This window comes from Phaseolus vulgaris, chromosome 10 (assembly GCF_051622355.1).
Source record: "Phaseolus vulgaris cultivar YP4 chromosome 10, ASM5162235v1, whole genome shotgun sequence".
NCBI classification, from domain to species: Eukaryota; Viridiplantae; Streptophyta; class Magnoliopsida; order Fabales; family Fabaceae; genus Phaseolus; species Phaseolus vulgaris.
Window position 1 is genome coordinate 6,899,275 of NC_143507.1, and position 12,873 is coordinate 6,912,147.

At 34.3% G+C, this 12,873-nt stretch overlaps 1 protein-coding gene across 5 annotated transcripts in view; it reads right to left on the reverse strand.

The window, feature by feature from the left end:
* The window catches only part of LOC137818313 (3-hydroxyisobutyryl-CoA hydrolase 1), a 34,056-nt gene that overhangs the window by 10,456 nt on the left and 10,727 nt on the right, over window positions 1-12,873 (reverse strand). For 3 of the 5 annotated variants that reach the window (XM_068621649.2, XM_090296279.1, XM_090296280.1), the window contains 5 exons: window positions 7,728-7,812; window positions 7,163-7,248; window positions 6,314-6,435; window positions 1,039-1,099; window positions 832-930 (listed from right to left, as the gene is read on the reverse strand). In XM_068621649.2, the coding sequence (XP_068477750.2) occupies window positions 832-930; window positions 1,039-1,099; window positions 6,314-6,435; window positions 7,163-7,248; window positions 7,728-7,812 (453 nt within the window). Of the gene's footprint in view, window positions 1-831; window positions 931-1,038; window positions 1,100-6,313; window positions 6,436-6,756; window positions 6,868-7,162; window positions 7,249-7,727; window positions 7,813-11,019; window positions 11,115-12,873 lie in introns of those variants that run through there. The other 2 variants (XR_016516218.1, XM_090296281.1) reach the window with 2 other exon arrangements.

Below are 12,873 nucleotides of genomic sequence, written 5' to 3' on the forward strand. Positions count from 1 at the left end.
ACTTTCTCCCATACAGAGAAGCTTCCAAGGATTGAATGACTCAACAAGTAATTATTGTTAGAATTCAGTTATGCACTATTGGTGGATTTTGTTAGATAGCTTTCCTGTTATAGTGCCTTTATATCCCTTGCACTGTTCGTTAGGAGGGAGGAAAAATATATCATATTGTCTCTTCCTTATCTTTCATATTTCTGGAGGTTCTTTGTCCTTGAAACAAAGCTCGTTTCTTATTAATTGTTCTAGAAAGTAAATGGTTAATGTGTTTTCCTTCTCCTTCCAATGGCATAAGGTTATCCAGAGAATTCAGCCTGATTGCAAAAGGTGATATTGTGCAATGCCTAGCTCAAAATCAGACCATATTCATACGTTGTTATATATTTGTTCCTTTATCGATTTCTTCACATCCCCATGTGAAGATGCCGGAGGTTCCCTGGGTCCTTGGACTAACTTTTGTTTATTAGCTACTAGTTTTGGTAGAAGTAAAGGAGCTAGAATAGTGATATCCTCAATATGTGTTAACACTTTGGTGATCTGATTGAAACTAATTTGGATGAGCAACTTGGGATATGAAGTTGAACAAATTTAAAAACAATATCTTTAAAGGGAAGTCGTTTATAGATTCAGAAGCATTTTTCTCTCTTCCTTTTTTGAAGTATTCTTATCCTCTTAACTCTTTGCTATTATCTCCTCTTGCTCTTTATGAATTCATTCCGTTATATATTAAAAACACTACAAATATACTTGGAAGTTTGGAACAGTTAAACATATAAAAGAGAAATGAACATTAGAATGTACATGAAACATAACTTATAATTCCTTCAGGACACATACCAATCTAAGAAAGATTTTCAGGCTTGTCGGAGATGCTTTCTTTAACGCTTGAACAGTTTCAGAAATCCAATGATCAGCCTTACCCATAGCTTCTATCTCCTAAAACAGCAAGACAAAATTCAAGTAGTTAAATGGAATAGGTTCATCCTTCATTACGCTAAAGAATATTAATCAGATACTTTCAATGGCATAACTCACACAACTTACAAGAGAAGATATTATTCCCTCAATTGATTTTCTTGAGAAGCACTTGTTGATCACATCCATCCTGCAATGACCCCCCACAAAAAGATATAAATGAGAAATATACAAGACTAAGCTAGTGTGCTATGTTTCAATCATTGAAAAAAACTATTAGAAATCTATAATGAAAAGCAGAAGAAAAGAATGTTCCTCAAATGTTCTGAAACTGAAAAGTGTTGAAATATGGTACAAATATTGCAAATATGGTACAATAAATATGAATTGATTGGATAATAAATATAGATTTGTTTGTAAGAAATCCCTAAAATTAAGGGATTGAGATTACGAGTTAGTTTGGTATATTTGCTCCAGATTTAGAGTCTTTGGAGATTTATTTCTTTTGTTTCAGGAGATTTATTTCCTGTGTTTTAGGAGATTTATTTTCTTTTATTAGTATTTCGTTTTTCACTTAAATACCAATGTAATGCTTTTTTTAGATCAAGAAAATTAATTCCATAATTATTGTTTATAGCCTACATTTTTCTTCACACGGTATCAGAGCTCCAGGTTTTTTGTGGAGCCCTGGTCTCCCTTTTTACCACTTAGGGCCTTTGTTGCCATTTTATCTTCAAGAGGGCGCAGCCTTAATTGTTGCAGTTTCATTGTGACAACAGTTGTTTTCTCTTTGTAAAATCACCCATTAGACAACTAGTTGCTGATTTGCATCTCCATGATGTCTGATCCAAAATCAACATATGGAGGATTCAATATTGAGGAGATAAAAAGACTGAAAGACCTACCGGGAACACTTTAGAAACCCTTTGAATTGTACTCTCTTGCTCTCTCAGGTAATGTTTCTTGTATGAGTGTCTCACATAGTGCTACGGATGACATGACATACTCGCCTCAACTCTTTCATTCTTGTTGCTAATGGCTCTTTAGCTACAGTTGCAGGAGATGGAGATATCTCTTTATCTTCCAAACTTACTCTTAAAAATGTTTTACATGTCCCAAAACTTTCGACAAGTTTTATCTCCATAAAAAAACTAACATATGACCCGAATTGCTTTGCAATGTTTTCCTCATTTTTGTGTGTTTTACAGGAGTAAGAGTCGGGGAGGAGGATTGGCCTTGCTAAGGAAAGAATTGAACTTTACTACCTAGAACCATCTCAAGAACCCATGTCTCTACCTAGCGTATCAAATAAAGACACTCTTTGGTTATACTACTATGCTTAGGACATCCATCATTTTCTGTTTTAAAAATTATGTTTCCCCAATTATTTGAAAATCTAGATACCTCATGCATTATGAGGCTTGTGAATTAACTAAACACACTCATGTATATTTTCCCATTAGCAATAATAGAAACTCACAACCTTTCCAATTAATCCATAGAGATATATGGGGACCATATATTGTACCTAATATCTCTGGGGTGCATTGGATTGCACTAGGGTTACTTGGTGCTATTTGCTTAAACAAAAATCTGTCGTGAGAACTGTTATTTCCTTTTTTATTCAATGATTCAAAATCAATTCGGGGTCAACATAAAATGACAATGCTAGGGATTATTTCAACCAAATTGTGTCTACTTATTTTTAATCCAAAGGGATTATTCATGACTCTTCATGTGTCTATACTCCCCAACAGAATGGAGTGAAAAAGAGGAAAAATAAGCACTTGCTTAACACCAGTGGAGCAGTTCTCTTTCAAGAGAAAGTTCCAAAAAATTATTGGGGAGAAGTTGTCTTCACTGTTGCATATATGATAAATAGACTTCCCTCACATATACTAGAGAACAAAGTCCTCTTGAAACCCTTAAAAGAAAATTCCCTGACTTTAAGATCTCAAATGGCCTCATTACTGGAATATTTGGGTGCACAACTTTTGTACATATCCACAGAGACAAACTTGATCCCTGGGATGTTAGATGTGTCTTTCGTGGTTATTCAACAACTCAAAAAGGTTACAAGTATTATAGGCTTTCATCTAAAAAATTGTATATCTCAATTGATTACATTGATGTAGATTATGCATATCATCTGCGGAATCAGAATTTAGGTCCATGGCACAAGGGCTATGTTAGGATACACAGAGAGGAGTTAGTTAGAATTAGAATAGTCATGAGTTAGTTATTTGTTTTGCTAATTAGATATAAATAAGAAAGAAGGAGTGGGGGAGGGGAGTGTGTAATATTTTTGTAGATTGAGCTTTAGCTCTTTGTGAAGGGGAAGCCCTTGAAGGAAAGAGTGCTCTCCTATTTCTTGTTCTTTTCTTTCTATTCAATAAACACCTTTCTTTTCTTCTCTTTATAATTCTTGGATCCTAACAAATTGGTCCGACCTGCCGGATCCAAAAAAACAGAGAGCGAGGAAGAGAGGATGGAACAGAGGACGGCTGCATTGGAGAAGTTGACCAGTGAACAAGGAAGATGGATTGCAGAAATGAGAGCAAACATTACTTGGTTGAAGGAAGGCATGCTGGAGTTGAAAGAAATGCTGCAAAATATCAAGAAAGGGGACAAAATGTCGGAGGGGGGAGAGAGTTCGGTGAATGGTGATGAAAGAAGGGAAGAACGTTCAAAAACAAGTTGGATAAGGAGGATGAAGGAGAGCTGAAACCGTGGTCCAGGAGGGTGGAAATACCGATTTTTTAGGCTGTGGACCCAATGGGTTGGCTGGCCAGAGCAGAAAATTCTTTGAGGTGTAGAATGTGTCAGCCAGGGAAAGATTAAAATTGGCCTTCATCAGTATGGAAGGAAGCATCAGTCCTTGGTTCAGTTTTTGGAGAAAGAATTCCAAGAACCCTTCTTGGGAAGAGTTTTCAATGGCGCTGAATAGGAGGTTCGGTGGAAAGGAAAGGAGTTCTGTTTTTGAGAAACTGGCAAAAGATCAAACAGAATGGAAGAATTGATGAATACATTCAAGATTTTGAGTTGTTAGTATCACAAGCACTACAGACAGGGGATGAACAGCTGTTGGGTTATTTCTTTACTGGGTTACAGTCCAAGATTCATAACCAAATCAGACCTCATGAACCCAAAGAGAAATCTGTTAATGAAGAGAAGAAGACCCGAGATGTGGAAGAATGTTCAGCAATGAAGAGTCACACCCTCTGCAGCAAAGAAAAAACCAAAAATGAAGGGAGATTTGCAAGAGAAGCAGAAATGATGAGGGCAGAAGGGGATGCATCAATAAAAATAATGAAGACTATGTGTTGTAATGATCTTTTTCCTGATAGCCCAATTATAGAGCTAACCAGTATGAAAGTTGAAGGTGGAGATGCAACCAAGCATCATTTTTTTCTAAATTCATATTTACTTAATATGCATAAGAAATCATTGTTGGATCTAGATTTGATAATGAAGGTGGCTAGAACATCAATGACATCAGAATCTTGGAATTTCAACTTACTGGGTGCAGAGATTTTTATACACAATCTCCTCTCATTCCCACAACCACCTAAGCCTCCAGACCTGAATTTTCATGCAGCAGCTAATGGGTTCCCTCCCTATGATAGACAATATCACAATACTTTCAGGAAGCGTAGATAAAGATCATGGTGATGAAGATGAGCCATGGAACCAAGGTTCCACTGTTCCAACCTTGAGGACAAGGTTGTTTTTTAGAAGAGTGTATTGTTAGGATACACAGAGAGGAGGAGTTAGTTAGAATTAGAATAGTCATGAGTTAGTTATTTGTTTTGCTAGTTAGATATAAATAAGAAAGAAGGAGAGGGGGAGGGGAGTGTGTAATGTTTTTGTAGATTGAGCTTTAGCTCTTTGTGAAGGGGAAGCCCTTGAAGGAGAGAGTGCTCTGCTATTTCTTGTTCTTTTCTTTCTATTCAATAAAAACCTTTCAGTTGAAAGAAATAGATGAAATATATTTCTAAGGTATTTTACAAATGTGATTACAGTCTCTATTTATAGACTATTTTACAACCTAACTAAGGAAAGAAATAATAGGTAATGAAAGCCAGAAATAATGGGTGTTTAAAGCTGTACAAATCAAATTACTAACAAATCTGTCCTAATAAATATAGAATGGAATCTGCACTTAATTATAACATAATTCTCCTGATTATGCAACACTTTCTTTTCTTTTCTTTATAATTCTTGGATCCTAACAGGCTAGTGAGTTATTATGGCCAAAAATTATCTTAGATGACTTGAAGATTAATTTGGAGGGACTCATGAAGCTCTACTATGATAATAAGTCAATAATAAACATTGCACATAATCCCATTCAACATGACAAAACAAAACATATAGAAATAGATAGATACTTCATTAAGGAAAAAATAGAAGAAGGTTTAGCATGCATGTCATGCATTCCGTCCAAGCAACATGCGACTGATGTGCGGACAAAAGGACTCAATACCTTAGACTTCTATAATCTCATAACAAAGCTGAGAATGGAGGACATTTATTCCTTAGCTTGAGAGAGGGTGTTGAAATATGGTGTAAATATTTCACATTTATTATACAATAAATATAGATTGATAGGATAATAAATACAGATTTGTTTGTAAGAAATCTCTAAAACTAAGGGATTGGAATTAAGAGTTTATTTGGTAGATTTGCTCCAAATTTTAGAGTCTTTATGTCATGGAGATTTATTTCCTTTAATTCAAGGGATTCATTTCCTTTTATTAGGATTCCGTTTTTCCTTTAAATACCAATGTATGTTTTTTTAGATCAAGAAAAATAATTCCAAAATATTGATTATTGCCTACACTTTTTTTCACAAAAAACAAATTACTTGACAGATACAAGTTAGGCTGCTTCCTTGTAAAGTGACAGAAGGGGTTGTTACCACTCGGTTATAATTAGATACCCCATGAAAGTTGTAACTTTCACAGCTAACACAAGCAGATCAACTGCTTGACCAGGGCATGCCTGACAGAGGCCGACACATGGCAGCAATGTAACAGAGGATTCAGTTGAGTGGAGAGGTTGTTACAGGGGAAAGAAATTATTACAAGGAGAGACACCAAAAAACAATATGATTTTTGGGCATATGAGAAGAAGACTAGTAGAAGGCCAAGTAAGAAGAGTCAATTGGGTGCATTATAGCTCAACAATTAGAGGCGGACTAAGACACTTAGTGAAATCATGATAAACAATATAGCTTTAAACCTAAAGATTTTGTTCATGTAACTGACTGCACCTATTGATTTTGGTTGCTGCCGCGTTGTTGTGTACGCTAAATTATCCATCTATCTATCTTCCGAAGGCTTTGGTTGTTTATTTATGTTTGTGTATATAATACGTTGTATTTATTTATATGCCTACCAACCTGTGATAAACACTGTCATCTTTTAGGAAAGGTTGCTCTGAGTACTTATCGATAATTACAGACACTGCATTTGGATCACTAGCTTCCACCTTGCATAATGCTTCTTCCAATAAAGACAATTTCTGCATATTGAATGATATAAAAGGGAGAGTTGAAATATAACATAATACAATAAGAAAGAACTATTATACATTATAAAATCATAATGATGTTCCAATAGAACATCCACCACAACAGATTGAAATCACAGAAGTTAAACTAAGACAAGTTTGTGTAAAAAAATCTCCAACTACCTAGCTAGGATAAGATTTAAGATTATGATATGGTTTTTATTGTAATTTCAAAATAAGGGAGCAAATGGCTTTAAAAGAAGAGAGGAGCAATACCCGGAAAAACAATTGAAACTACCCAAATTGAAAGAAATCTGATTCCCAACTACTCACGCTTAATGGTTGCAAACTTGCAGTAGGTGTTAGAGACCAATAAAACAACAGCTCATTAACTTAAGGTCAGCACTTCAACTGCCACCTTACTCAGCAGGTGCATTCACTTGCCTGAATCAGAGGGTAATAAAATTTGACACCAAATCCAAGATATGAAAAGCATCTCTAACTTCCTAATATTTATCCGTAGATATTTCATGACATACTTCTATTCCAGATTGGATTTTGATAGAAAAAAAAAATCCCCAGGTCGGATTACATTTGGTTGACCATTTTTATTTCAAAACTGCAGTAAATTTTTCAGTGATTTCTGCACACACATTTTTATGACTAAGTTTAGGCAAAGTAATGACGGAAGACACTACTTGCCAGAAAGAGCCCACAATTACAGTGGTAGGTAGCATACCGATGAAGGAACAAAATGTGTTGCAAGACCACAAGCAAGCATTTCTGCACCATCCAACCTAGCACCTGTAAGACCAACATATTCTCCTGCAATTTGTTTTCCAATAGAAATGAGAAAATGAGGGAAGTTACGTTTGAGGATGCTTAAAAAAGGTTGAAATAGTAAGTGTTCAAACAAAGTAGTATCACAAGTATTCTTTCAAACTGCTTTTCATTTAAAAATAAGTTCACAACTTTTTTATTTTTTTCACAAGAACAGGTGAAAACATATAAATCATTGAATCTTATCAATAACAAAAATTACATAGATTCATTAGCGTATAGTAAGGTACAAATTCATTTAAGATTCATCTTTTAAGATATGGATAGGTAGATAGCCAAAATCTATCAACTTTCGAATAGTGAATTGTAGGATTATGATACCTATGGTAACATGACAAAAGAATGTAGGACTGACAAATGGTGAGAACAATTAAAAGATAGAGAAATTATGTAACCTTAATACAAAGGATACCAATCAGGACTAAATATATTTGTAGATATTTTTTGAGATAAAACATGCATACCAAAAAAGCCAGGCAGTCTAGACAGGAAATATGTGGCACCTACATCAGGAAATAAACCCAAAGCTGTTTCTGGCATTGCAAAGACCTGAAAACACTAGAACATGTAGGTGATGAAGTACAAAGAGAAAATTTAGGTCAACTAAGACTTGGATGCTTAGATGTAATGAGAAAGGTGTACACCTAACCTTCCTTTGCTATCACAATTTGTTTTATTTGGACAGAAAACAAATTCCTTAATAAAAAGAAGATAAGTCTAAAACTAACAAGAAAAACACGTCCACAGAGGTGCCCGAGGGTATTTCACAATCATACAATTATTTGACACCTGCGGTTACAGAGAAATGCCAGGTATAAATAGGTCACATGATGAAAATATCTTTTGCTCTTTAGATATTAAGAAAACTTGACTAGTTGGGTTTTGAAAACCCTTGATTTATTCCCCAATCAAGTTAACAAAAATCACTTGAAAAACTCAATTTCAACAGTGAAAGAGACACGTGAAACCAACTGATAGCAGTTCAACAAGGATAAAAGGTTAGCAAAACGCAAAGAAATGATATATTCTTATGTCAGATCCTTTCCAAGTTGGCAGTTTAATACCATTACTAACATCATTTTAATATGCAAAATAGTAATAATTATACTGACTATAGTTATCTTAACACATTTAAAACATCTGATATATCTTGGAAAGATGATTCAGAATCCAATCAAATCTAATAGGGGCACTAAAATCAAGTATAAAATCCAGTATTCATATTTCCCTTTGAACAAGCTGATAATTAACAAAGAGAGACCTGATGAACCATGTGTTTTGTTAGTAGTTGAGACATGTGATCCAATGGTTCACCAGCCAGCAAACTAAGCACAGTGGAAAATAAGGTAAATGAAAAAAAAAGGAGTGCCAAAGCGAGTCCACTGGACAGGCACCATGTTAGGTTTGCGTCTCTCTAGGCAAGAGTCACAAAGAAAAGAGACATGGGCAAACCATGTGTCTAAACTCAACTACACAATGGAAGCCAAATATAACATTGAAGTAATTAATAAAATAAAATAGTTTTCCAATTGTTAAACTATAAGAAATAGAGAGAGCTGCCACCGTGTGTATTTGTGACAACACGGGTGTTTTATTTACATTGAAAAAATGGAGTTGATACAATAAATAGAGGAGATATGATATCGTCTAATAATAAAGATATGATACTAAAATAAATAATAGCATTTCAAATAATACAGATAAAATTTCCTAATTTTGAAAGTTTGCTCCTTGTTTTTAAAGATCTATAATTATAACAAGCCCCCATCAAGCTGAAACATATAAGTCATATGTGTTCGCCTACTGAAAATATGATTGATCCTTGGTTCTCTTGGAGACAGTGAATATGTCCCCTGACTCTGTCTTTTCTCTTATGAAATGATAGTCTACCTCGATGTGTTTGGTTATTTCAGGCAATGTGTAATGTTGCTTGGTTGTCACATATAAGATGATTTGGAAATTTTCTTCAAATTTGAGCTCTTTGAGAAGTTGCGTTAACTATAAGAGCTCATAGGTGACTAAAGTCATTGCCTTGTACTCTGCTTCACTTGATCTTGCCACGTAATTTTGTTTCTTGCTTTTTCATAATATTCAATTCCCCCCAACAAGAACACAATAGCTTGAAGTAAAGCATCTATCATTAGGTGAGCTTGCCAAGTCAACATCAGAATACACAGCTACATCTGCTACATAAATAAGGCCTTTGCCAAGGGGATTTTTTTACATATCTTAGGATTCATACAATTGCATCCCAATAGTCTTGACAAGGAGAGTTCAAACACAAACTTACCACACTTATTGCAAAGGAAATTAGGATGATGAGATGTCCCAAGATCTCAATACACTTCTCTTGAATGCGGTACAAGTTTGATACTTGGATCTATTGGTTTGTTTGTTGGCTTAGCATTTAAAATCCGTGTTCCTTCTAAAAGATCCAAAGCATATTTCCACTATGATATGACCAACAACCCTTGGACTAAGCAACTTCAATATCAAGTTAGTACTACAATTTATCAGGGTCTTTTATCTAGAACTACCGAGAAAGATATTGTTTTCGATGGATAATACCCTCCTTATCACTACTTGTAATGAGATGATTACTAAATGCCATAAAGAGACTTGTGAACACGACACATTAACTTAAATACTATAATTTGGCCTTATCTTTAGTCAATGTGATTTTTTCAACAATAACTTAGGTTAGTATAGTGGGGGAAAGGTTATGGGTAGAATGTATACCTTTTTTCAAACAATAGACCAGTCAATCTTATAATAAAATGGATCTAGTAGAGATAGTGTCAGGGAAAGATCGGACATGTCTTCCACTATAATATTATCCATTTGAGAATAGTATGGCATAGAATGTCAATAGGTCGTTGACAACATGATATAACTGAAATGGTGATACAAGAGAATCCTGATACATGGCAGAGTCATTTGGAGGTGATGAAAACAGATTAACAAAGGTGGGAAAGTAATTGCATATATCCTAATTAGAAGGAATCAGTGCAAAATATGGGACAAAATCAAAGAAAGAGACATCGACAAAAACAAAATACCAGTTAAGATTTAGAGAGAAACAACAATATGTTTTATAGAGTGATAATACCCCAAAAAGACATTGAAAGACCGAGGAGAAAGTTTGTCCCAACCAAGTAAGAGGTTATATACAAAACAAGTGGAACCAAAAATGTGGGGGAAGACTATAAACAAGGGAATGGTGAAAAAACATAATGAGGTATTTAATCAGTAAGGATAGATGATAAGTTTGATTGATGAACATGATGTTAGGTAATATCTCCCTAAAGAACGTTGCGGAGAATGACTATGAAGGAGAAGAGTCTAAGTAGTTTCAATAAGATTCTTTTTTTGCGTTCAACCACCCTCATTACATTGAGGACGTGAAGTTTCATAAAAAATACCATAGATGCCACAAATTGTTGGAATTCGTGAGACACGTATTCATTGGCATCATCACTACGAAAAGTTCATAGGAATATACCAAATTATGTTTTCATTTCATTATAAAATGTATGAAAGATGGGAAATAACTCTTATCGATTTTTCTTAACCAAATACAAATACATCTAGAATAGTCATCAATAAAGGAAATGAAATATTTAAAACCCAAAGGAGTAAAAGTATGAGAAAGACCATAAATACCATAATGAACTAAGAATTTAAGGAGATAAAGATCATTTATTAATGCTATCATGAAAAGATTGACGAATGTGTTTACTATCTGACACGACTCACAATTTAAATGCTGGGACCATCTTTTGCAATTTGGTCAACCCGGGATGTTCTAATTGTGCATGAATCATCATTGGATAGACAAGACATAATAAATCTGAAAAAATAAAATGAAATAATTTGAGAGAGAAATCAAACCACTTCACAAACACCGATAGAGCCGCCACCTCAAGGGTAGGGTCATATGGAAGAAGCGAATTTGAAGCAAGTAGGTCAATCGTCAAGCATAGTTGCATGCATCGGTGAGAGTCACAGAGCTATGAGAGAGATGAGCGTGTAAAGGTGCTTAGATGAGTGGTTTGTCTCAACATTTGAATGGTTGAATAGATCAGCCCAACACAACACCAACCTTGTGCTCACTTAAAAAAAAAATCCTCTAAAGATAGTGGGTCTACAAAGCTAACACAGATTTTAAAAAAGAGATGTTCTAGGTACCATGTTAAACTACAAGAAATAGAGAGACATTGAGTTGAAACTGTGTATTTGTGATAGCATAGGTGTTTTGTTTACATTGAAAAAATGGAACTGATACAATAAGTAAAGGAGATATGATAACCTCTAGTAATAAAAATATGATATTCGAATAAATAATAGCATTCCCAATTGTGAATATTTGCTCTGTATTTTGTAAAGATCTGTAATTATAACACCAACTACTATAATTGCATGATTTTGTAATGCTATATGATGAATCTAGGCATTATTAATGATCAATATTGTTTGGATATTTTAAAATTAATTCTAGAACCCTAACATAATAGGACCAACATACTGAAATGACGTGCATTTTATCAAAGATAATCTTGATAGGGGCCTAGTGGCTACAAATCATGTCCCTACAGGATTCAGATAAGAGACATTTTCACTGAATGGTTTCCTCAAGGCAGATTCCAAGATTTTGTAGGTAAGTTGGAGTTGAAAGGAATAGAAAGAAATAGATGGAATGTATTTCTGATGTGTATTACAAATGTGATTACAGTCTCTATTTATAGACTGTTTTACAATCTAATTAAGGAAGGAAATAATAGGTAATAAAAGACAATTATAATGGTTGTTTAAAGTTGTACAAATCAAATAAAATCAAATCACTAACAAATCTGTCCTAATAAATATAAAATGGAATCTGCACTTAATTAGAGCATAATTCTCCTGATTATGCAACAGTTGGGAATGATTCATATTCATTTACCACTTGAGGGGAAGTGTTGTAAATAACAGATTATTAAGATACAAAATATTTTCAATATCTCCAAAGTAATTTGGAAAAAGTATCTTCAAAATCTTCATATTCATTTCAATATATTTTTATTTCCTTTATTAAGGGTTTTGATTACTACAAATAAAGATGATGAGAATGTAATTGGCATGATTGTTATCAATTAAATAATTCTTTATTTTTTTACATAGTTCAACTTTACCTGCACAAAGATTATAGGTAGAAAACAATTTTGAACAATTTGTTATATCATAAATGGCTCCCAAATCAATGATCCAAGGAGTTTTAAAACTCAGTTTAGAACTGAAGAGTAGTGAGGTGGATACTGTTTTGATTCCTGATCCCGAGCATGAAGCTCTGACACCATGTAATTGAGAAGCAATGTATAAGTTTTAGATACTTAAAGAGTGCCCCAGGCAGAGGTCCATACTTCAAAATAACTGACCAATTACACAGATGCTTACCAAGTTATATCTGCTTCAGATAAATGGTCAACTTTAGATTACTCCACCTTTGGGTGGCGTAATTTATTCACATGAAGCAAAAATAAAGATAACATTGTAGCAAGGAATAGCGCTGACTACAGAGGCTGAATACAAAGCAATGGCACGAGGGGTGTGTGAGATAATGAGCCTAAACAA